This window comes from Pongo abelii, chromosome 3 (genome assembly GCF_028885655.2).
Source record: "Pongo abelii isolate AG06213 chromosome 3, NHGRI_mPonAbe1-v2.0_pri, whole genome shotgun sequence".
Taxonomy (NCBI): domain Eukaryota; kingdom Metazoa; phylum Chordata; class Mammalia; order Primates; family Hominidae; genus Pongo; species Pongo abelii.
Window position 1 is genome coordinate 37,466,155 of NC_071988.2, and position 10,081 is coordinate 37,476,235.

General features: G+C 43.0%; 1 protein-coding gene across 19 annotated transcripts in view; it reads left to right on the forward strand.

Moving 5' to 3' along the window:
• TBC1D1 (TBC1 domain family member 1) overlaps positions 1-3,385 on the forward strand; it is a 255,708-nt gene extending 252,323 nt beyond the window's left edge. For 11 of the 19 annotated variants that reach the window (XM_054553822.2, XM_024245849.3, XM_054553823.2 and 8 more), the window contains one exon: positions 2,901-3,385. In XM_054553822.2, the coding sequence (XP_054409797.2) occupies positions 2,901-3,101 (201 nt within the window). In that variant the 3' untranslated portion in view covers positions 3,102-3,385. Of the gene's footprint in view, positions 1-70; positions 107-2,900 lie in introns of all 19 variants that reach the window. The other 8 variants (XM_024245843.3, XM_024245844.3, XM_024245848.3 and 5 more) reach the window with 1 other exon arrangement.
• Positions 3,386-10,081: the final 6,696 nt, after the last annotated feature.

Here is a 10,081-nt window from a genome sequence, read left to right on the forward strand (position 1 = left end):
TTTATGGTGTTCCTGGGCTGTCCTGAGAATAAGTCCCATTCTGATCTAAGCCTCTGATTTTTCTTCATAGGAAGATGAGCTTTGCAGACACAAGCTTGGCAGCAAGGTGAGAAAGCCCAGCCTAGTGAGTCAAGCTATCTGAAATGTATTCCTCCCAGCGGGCATTCCATCCCAGCCAGCATACCCTATCAGATATGTGAAAGAGAGGAACCAAGACTGAATGCTATTCCTCCCCATCTCTAATAACCACTCACATTCTGAAATTTAACTTCTTTTTTTCCCCTAAGATAGAGATGTCCTAACTGAAAATATGCCTGTATACAATTTACCCTGGAAGTCTCAGCTGTCACTCAAGGGAAGTCTCCAGAGGGTGAAGAGCCTCTCTGGCCTCTAGGGGTACACAGTGTAGGTGGTCATTTTAAATGGCTTCCAAGCCAATGATAGGTCCCTGAAATATAACATGGTGGAAACTTCTAATAAAGCTCACGTTTGCATTGAAGTGTTTAGCTTGTTAAGATAGGCAGTTCTCAAATAAAAGGTCTGTTTTATTGGGTAAATGACCTTGTAGTTTTTTGGTGACAGAGCATAGAAAGTAATTTCATGCTGCTTCTGTGCTATTGTTTTTGTGAAGACAGGGAGTTGTGAAAAACTTCTTAGCTACCTACATTCCTCAATAAAGGCATCAGACAGTAATTGGTGATTACAGATGTTCTCCCTGGAATGGTCGTTCTCTTGACCAAGTAGTCCTACACTTCTGGAAGGATCATTCAGAACTGTGGTCTATGCCAACCCACCAGTAGTTCCTGAGTCCCTGCAGTGCTGAGTGCTGGGGGCCACAAAGTTGAGTAAGACACTGCAGCTCTCAAAGAGTTGAATCTAGGATTGTATTGTATCGATTTGTGGTGTTTGGATATAGTTTTTCCATGATCCTCTATGAAAATATGCCTCTCATATGTAAGAATCATGCCTCCTCCGTGTAAACTTTTCAGACACAGACAAGGAAGGGTGTTCAATACAGTACTGAATTTTCATATAGCTTTTCCGGGGGGCCAAAATACCAAAATCAACCCATTTCCTACCTTTATTCTGTTCATAAAATTGTTAGAAATATCAAAATCCCATTTCATTCCCTGTTAAATACATGCGAACGTTGTCTAGACACTGGAGAGCAAATTCTACCACCTGTTTTGTTCAGCAGTACATCAGACGATTGCATAGACGTGCCAGATGGAACCAAATAATAATGCACATGGATTTGTCATAATCCGTACAAGTCATTGACGCCCACACTGAGCCAGGTGCTGTGGGAGACAGGACCATGTGTGAAAGAGAAGACATGCTTGCTTCTATAAAAGCATTGGTGTTATTGAGGAGACCTGACATTAATGCAGAATAGCAAATGACCATGCAAATTAATTCACTACTAACTAAGCTGCAGGTTGCACCTCGGAATGCAGAGGGGCTTCAAAGTGATGAGGGTAGGCCCTGAGCCAGGCCCTGACGATGGGTGGATTTTGAGGATCAGAGAGTACAGCTTAGAGAGATATCCCAAGGGGGACCACCCCCTGCCCAATAGGCTGACAAACTAAGGCTCTTGGTCCCTCTTTTATATTTTGGGTGTTCTAGTGGCCCAGCCAGAGCTAGACTTTGAGTCATGAATTTTTCTGGCACAAGTGTTGTCACATTCAAAAAAGTATTTTCTTTGTTTGGAAAATGAAAAAAATATATATATATGTGTGTGTGTGTGTGTGTCTATATACCATTTTTCCCACCTAAAATGGAGCATTGCAAATCTGGACTGGATTAGTGAGATAGACCAAGTCACAGAGCACTCCAGGATACAGCTATGAGCTGGGGAACAGGTCAGAAAGGCCTCAGGGACATCAGCATACATGTTGGAGTTTCTGCAGTTTTCTTAGGGAACCTTTAATGTCACTGGAGCTAACACACTTGTCACCTGGGAAGCAAGCCTGCCAGAGCAAATTAGAGAGACGAGGGACGGTTGCTAGAAAGATACACCTGGAAGTTCTATTTAACTAGCATTAATTATGTGCTAGGTGCTGAGGATGTAAACTGAGTGAGATCCTCATTCCTCCTCTGTAGGGTAGAAGAGAGGATACTGCTCGTCTCTGTGGCTCGTAGTGAACAGTCAGTGAGACCAGGCACATATACCTCTTAGCAGAACACTTGGCCTTTCTAAGGACTCCACATGTGTTCTGGGGTAAATGCCTGTGTTTCTTGACATAGTGATGTCTTGTTCCTCTAGACATCACTAGCTTTACACAGTAGCTTTAGATGGCGTGGACGTGAATAAATGCAACTTAGGTTTTCTTGTTGGTTTCTTTTTGAGTATCACTGTGTTTGTAAAGAATTTCAGATTAGAGGATTGTTACCACATGGGCCTTCAGGAGGAAACTGTTTTGAGTTTTTGTCAGCCTGAAATCGATTTGTGTGTTTAAATATACGTGCTCATCAAAACAGGCCAGGCTCTGCTGCAGTAACAAACTTACAAGTCTCCGAGGCTTGGCACAACGGAAGTCTTTGTGTCGCTGATGCCCACTTCAGCTTTGTGTCGCTGAAGCTGTCCCTGCGGTGGTGGTGCCTGGGGGTTTGGGTTCCCTCTGTGTTGTGATCCACCATCTCAGCATCGGCTTCCACAGCAGCCACAGCAGGAGAAGAAAATGCTGGGGGCTCTCGGGGTGCTTTTAAGGGCCTGGCCCACCTACCTGCAAGGGTTGCGAGTTGCCTTCCTGTGTGGCCAGAACTGATGATAAACTGTAGACTCATCCCTGCTGAAACACGGCTCCAGAGTGCTCCCAAGGCTGGACGGCGAGTGGGCGCTGGATCCCTCCTGTGTTAGCACTGGCAATTATATTCTCATTTCTTCTTTTATTCTCCAGGTGGCAAATGGTAGGATCCAAAGCCTTGAGGCCACCATTGAGAAGCTCCTGAGCAGCGAGAGCAAGCTGAAGCAGGCCATGCTTACCTTAGAACTGGAGCGGAAGGCCCTGCTGCAGACGGTGGAGGAGCTGCGGTGGCGGAGCGCAGAGCCCAGCAACCGGCAGCCTGAGTGCACACAGCCCGAGCCCACAGGCTATTGACAGCTCTGCAGGAGAGATTGCAACACCATCCCACACTATCCAGGCCTTAACTGAGAGGGACAGAAGACGCTGGAAGGAGAGAAGGAAGCGGGAAGTGTGCTTCTCAGGGAGGAAACCGGCTTGCCAGCAAGTAGATTCTTACGAACTCCAACTTGCAATTCAGGGGGCATGTCCCAGTGTTTTTTTTGTTGTTTTTAGATACTAAATTGTCCCTTCTTCAGTCCTGATTACTGTACACAGTAGCTTTAGATGGCGTGGACGTGAATAAATACAACTTATGTTTTCTTGTTGGTTCCTTTTTGAGTATCACTGTGTTTGTAAAGAGCATTCACAATACTGTGGAATTTCAAAAGCTGGAAGAGCTCAAGATCATTCCTCAGGCAAAGGCGTGGGTCCATCGTTCTTCCAAGAGGGTTTGTGTGACGACTGCACCCTCAGTGTCACTGGCAAGGTGCAGTTGGCTCTCGCCCATTCTTGTTATGGAAACCTAAGATGATCATTGGGAAGAATTGAAAGTGATTTATTTAATTTGGATATCTTGATCACTGTCAAGTGAAATCGATCTCTCTCTTTGGTATTTAAGGAAGTTTGTCTTTTAAAAAAAAAATAGAGTGTTTTCATACATTTTTGCTTATACCATAAGTACAGTTGATCAAAGTCATAGTAGGTAAATGCTTTATGGGACAGTTGACACCTTTTAGACCCTACCAGATATTGCTAGCATGTGAGCTGCAGTTGTGGGGTCTGAGATATTTTTTGTGGTAGTTTCATACCCATACTATAGAGTCATGTATTTATTTTTGCCTGTTGTGTGTTGTAATACAATCATGTTCCTTTGAGTCTCCATCCCTTGGAAATCTGACTTCTTGCAGAAGGAGTAGGCACATCAAGATATTCGGGGTGCCCCAAGAGTCTGGGACTTTCAAAGAAAAAGATCAGGCTGAAGCTGCAATCAGATTTATGACAGCTGACAATTTTTCAGAGGTCGCCCACAGTGACTCTCCTCTCTCAGGATGACGAGGAACTGTGCCTTCAACAAGCAAAATGCTGCACACGGTTGTCCTGCTTGCAGCCAGTCACTGTGTAAAGCCTCTCTGATGTGCACTTAAGAGTGGTTTGCTTTCTTACAAAGATGGGGTTCTGTGCAGTTACAGGTCACTTCCTTGACAACACAGTCATTTCTGATCTTTATCACTGTAACCACTTCTATTCCATAGGAGTTTCTTTTGATTCTCTCAGTTGTGAGGGCATCTCTTAATCCTGGGGTAAAAGGAGAGATTGCCATACTTAGACTCATTGTGAGTCTCCCTGGCCATTTCACGAGGAGACCACAGTGCTGCCACCAGTGCCTAGACCGGTGGCTGGCATTCGAGACTTCCTCCTGTTCCCTGGGTCAGAGGATAGCAGTTTCCATCATAAACAAAGATGATGAGCTCAGCCTTTATCCCTAGTGGTTCCACTAGATGTAACTTAAAGGAGTTAACATTTGAGGACTTTGTTCTACATCAGATTTTACTATTTGAATGTTTACTGTTGGATTTTGGGCACCTTACTACTGTTGCTCAAAAACATTGACTCTGCATCAAGAAAGAAACAAGAAAGCAATAAAACAAGAAATAATTCATGCTCACATTTTTATGGTGGTTTTTTTTTTTTTTTTTTTAACTTTGGATTTTTGCTTTTCAGCCCAGGAGTAAAGGAATGCCTTATGAACACCTGTGGCCTACGTGTGGTCATTACCCAACCATCAGTGAGATTATTTGAGATATTGGTGTCTGCATCCAGTATTGTTATCTGAGTGTTTATTATGTAAGTTGTAACACCTCTACACAGGGTGTGAGTTTAGCACTGATGAGACCAGCTCCATCAGTTGTATGTGGCAGTGAGTGCTGTTACGAGATTGGGTTAGGCAAAAAGGACTGTTGACATGAGCCTGTGGATGTAGGTTGGACAGTCTCAGCCTGTGACTGACTAGGCAAGGAGCAGAGAGGCAACTGTGTAAGGATTCTCAGAGCCAAATTTTTAAGCCATGTTTTGGGTTATATTTCCCCCAACACTCATTTGTGCACTTGGTGGTGTCAATCTTTTGATGCCATTTATGTCTCTTAAGACATTATGAGGCCTCAAGAAGTGTACTACTATCTGGAACAGGATGGGACTCTCTTCAGCTTGCACACTCGGTTCGGCTCCCTCTCAGGGGTGGCCTGTAGATAGAACAACAATGTCCATTTGGAGGTTTGTGTGTCTGGTTTGGTAAACGGGAGAAGAGTTGCTCCAAGTGCCATGGGATACTGGATTTTGTTACAGAATTAGACCAAACTCAACTGTGTGAAGCACTGGAGAAGTGAAGATTCAGAAGGCGTTCGAATCAGGCTAAGTCACTAGGTCGTCTTTCAGAAGCAAAGCACAAGGCCACTGCAGAAGTGGGCCTGGGCAGGTGACATGGCGGGGGCTCTGTGACCACCTCTGTGGGTCTGCAGCCAGGTGTTCAGTGGTGTGCCTGGGACCACCCTAGTCAGCACTCAGGAGGAAGAGCCTGAGGTGAAGCAGAAGGGAATGAGGACAAGCTGGAACTGGCCAGGCACCTTTGTGTCTGTCACGTTGCTACACCACATTGAACAATGGTGATCTCAGATAAAAATGGCACTTGTTTCACTTTGGCTCTCCAGATCTCATGCCAGCATGTCTTAGAGCCAATTCTGAATTAGAACCACCAGGGAAGGGGACTCTGGGAAACACAGTTCTGGGTTAACCACGTTAACATAGTATAAGCCACCCTGGTTAATTTTGGAACATGCCTACTTTGAATGACAGCATGCATGTATGAGTCCTTTTATAGAGGCCCTTCGTCTAAGTGTGTACAATTAGTGATCCGTAGAGTTCGGACTCAGATTGACATTGGCATTGAGAGTCACTGATGGTGCACCATTGGAGATGACAAACTTCAGAGACCACTTCTGACTTCTGAGACTGCCTCCCAGCTTTCATCTGCCCTGCTCTGCCAGCTGTAGGAAGAGCTGACTCTGATTACTATTTAATTCTACTAATTAAAATCCAGAAACTATGTGGGAAAATAATTTACAAGCCACATTGTCTTAAATCTAAACTCTGCTTTAAGGGTTTGGCATGGCTCAAAATAATTCTAGACTGGGAAGACTGGAGGGAACTTAACTTCTCTTCATACTGGAAAGTCACCTCTCACCTCATTTTGTACAGGAAAATGCTTAGTGAGGTGTAGAGAGTTTCAGAATCACCTGATGGTTGGCTGCAGGATCATAGTAGATCCCTGGCCTTCTGGCTGCCTAATAGTGGGCACCACCCAGCTTTACTTCCAGTGAGTTTTGGGAACCACTTCTGATGACATCAGTTTACAAAGCAAAGAGATGTTTGCTTCATTTTCACAAAGCTAACCTGTATTCTAAAGAGCACAAATCGGTTTCTTTCCTGAAATGACTCCAGCAGCTTTAATTGATAGGGAGTTAAAACTGGGAGGCTCTCCAGTGAGTGACCCCTGTGTGTGGACCCAGAGACAGAGAAATTCTATTACAACAGGATTTGACATGATTAGATATGTTTGTTCTGGACAACTATTTCTTTTTTACCTTTGGACTTTTGAAAACCTTTGCATTGTAATGTTTTTAGAAGAAACAAATCAACACAGAATTCCCTTTGGTTTTATAAAAGAGAAATTCCATCATGTAAACTATTTTGCTGCCATCTCTAGAAATGATTAGAATGATTACAGAAATTCAAGAGTTATATGGTATGGAGCAGCCACAACGGTTATTTGGACAATTTGAAATTGATAACAAAATATTATAAAAGAATGTTCTTAGTATTTAGGCTTCATAGATATCTCTCTTAATATCTGTAAAAAATAACCATACAACTGTCTTGGTTGTAAACCTTAGTAGTAAAGTGTTTAGATTTCTACCATGAGATGTATGTTTATTAATCAATTTTGTGCATGACTAAATTGTATTATAGAAGTTTTGAACGAAGTTAAAATACAATGTTTAAGAATATTAATGATAAAATTCCTATTCAGTATTTTTAAGAATAATGAGCACTTCATTACTGTAAATGCTTTAAAACTGATTAGTAATTCAGATGTCGGTTACAAGTTCAGCTTAGTTTTATGGTTGCTTTTAATGCACTGACTTCCAAAATTTAGTAACTCTAAATGGAAGAAGAACACAACTAGTCACATTAAGTCATAATTGCTCATTCTTCATTTTTCTTCATCAGTTATGCAAAGGTTTTTGTGGAAATCTGAGTAATGAATTTCCATCTTGTCTCATGGCAGATGACACAAATGTATTAAGGGTTTTTATACTTTTTAACCAAAGACTTTAAAACACCGAAACTCTTCATTTGGAAAGTTTTGAACAAGTTATAAAAGCAGTTTCCAGGTTTGTTTGAGTAACACCCTCACATGATTTTTGGCCAAAACATGACCTAACCCATAGAAACACTTCCAAACCCTTTTCTGAAAAGCACTCTCTCTAGCACTTTCTCCATCATCTTTTCCTGGGCCCACCCCACTTGGAGCCTTTGCTCTGGATAATCGTGGTAGGGACAGAGGTAGCAAGTTCTAGTCTGAGGCTTTTGGCCACACGGCTAGCTGCTCACCTGCATGGTCCTGCTGTAGACATCCATCTCACCCCCAGCCCTTCCCTGCAGTGCCACCGAAGACTCGTGGTTCTGAGCCTGCAAAGTGCTTGGCTGAGTAGAGCAGAGAGGAACTGAACAGTGTGTGTTAAGAATGGAGCCTGTGAATCACTCCTTGTGAATCACGGCACTTTATTACTGCAGTGCCCTTTCCTTAGACCCACTGAAGACAGCCTGGACAACCTGGCATGGCCAAGGGGTGGGGGGACAGCTTTGTTACATCCTTTTTCCCAGTCATTTGCTTGCTTTCCTCACTCTTCTGACTACATCTTCCTGCCCTTGTTTTTCTCTTATTCCATATTTGGATGGATGTTGACCAATTTGGGGTGTCTCCTTTCTGGTCTTCCAGAAATCTCTTCTTTCTAAACCCTGTAACTATGTTTCTAATCTCTTCCAACTCTTGGAAGAGGTGACTCTGATTACTGTTAAACTCGGGCTTTGGCTCTCAGCACCCTGCAGGGTGACCTCCTGAGGTGCCATCTTGGGAAAACTGTGCAGATGGTGAAGTAGCACGTTAGGGAGATAGAGGCAAGTTTGCATGCGGGTCTGTTTAATGATACCGAATGCCTATCTCTGCTTGGTACTTTTTACCAAGGATGGCATGATCTATTTATTTCCTTTCTTTGAAATAAGTGACTATCAAATTTACTCCTAAATTTTATATGCTCAAATCATCTAAATGGGTTGGTTATTAGAAAGGTTATTAGCTTTTTCACTCTGGATCCGTCTCTCTTCACTATAGCCCCACTGTCTTTGCACAGTATGGTTTCACCTGCCTGCCTCTCCATATCCAGCTCGGCGAGCATGACGTCTCCCCTGCTTTCACTCTCCAGCCCTCAACTATGTACCAAGCCTTGTTCTAGGTCCTGAGACGACAAAGTAAGTATCTGCCATCGTTGCGCTTTTATTCTAGTGAGGGAGATAGGTAATTGGAATAAGTAAACGAAAAATCAATCATGAGGTGGGGGCTGCCTACCTAGAATGTTCAGAGAAGACTCAGCTGAGGAGCTGGTATTCAAGTGAGACTGGGAAGGAACAGCTAACAGAGGAGTTGGGTGAGAGTGTTCTGAGTGACTTAATATTAGAAAGTGGAAGAGTCTCTTCCAAATGACAAATGATTCTATCCTAGCTTTGAGTCTTGAGCCAAGACCTTAAAAAAAAACCCACACCCACTGCTGTGGTCTGAATGTTGATGTTGCCCCATCCTCCCTCAATTCATGTGTTCAAATATAATATCCAATGTGATAGAATTAAGAGGCAAAGCATTTGGGAAATGATTAAGTCATGAGGGCTCTACGGTCATGAATGGGATCGGTGCACTTAGAAGCTGGAGATGTGAAGACACAGCAAGAAGGCACCATCCGTCTATGAGGAACAGTCCCTCACCAGACACCACATCTGTTGGTGCCTCAATTTTGGACTTCCCAGCTTCTAGAACTGTTGTTTATAAATTATCCAGTCTGAGTAGCCCAAACAAACTAACCCACTTAGCACCCGCTTAACACCATGTCTCTTTCAGATGGCAAGAAAACACCAATATTTTTAGAGATAAATGTTCCATTACTGTATAGTCCAATAAGTATAAATGATAAGTTCTTGGCTTGATCTACTGACAGTTTTAATGGACACGAGGGAATCTGCTATTCTCTACTTAGCATTAAACTGCAAGGAGGAATGAGTTGGTGAAATGGACATTATAGTGGGCACCCGGCAGGGGGTGACCTTGTTAGTTTATGATGATGTCCCCTACAGATCCGACAGCCAGTGGACACAGCCCTATCAACTTCCTGCTGTGATCATCTGCAAAGGGAACCTAGGCATTGGGAAGACATTCCTTAAAGTTCAGGAAAAAATTAGGTGTGATTTCATGGCATGACGGCCTAAAAGAGACTTTTGTGAAATTCTACAAAAGTAAATCCTGACTGTTCAAATTGCATTCCAGGGTACTGAGAAAATTTGAGCAAAAAAAATTGCTGAACTGCTATTAGTATTTTTTTGGAATGAGTTGACAATGGTGGAAAGAGGCACTGGAAATGGGAAGACAGAGATCTTTGAAGAATTATAGAGCTAGCCAAACTTCCCACTTTATTTAATGGGGTAGGAAGTGGATGATGTAAGTTATGGTTCGTTGAGCCCAAGGAAATGCTTGTCTGCATGGATCATGAGGATATTCTTGCAGTCCTCCCTCTAATCCTCAGTGCCTTCTTTAAGAAAGTCCCAGAACTGTTCAGGTATTTCTCCCAAATAATGTTTGTTTTTAATCCGATGTCAACTGTGTAATTGAACATGTGACCCTATTTTAATTTGAC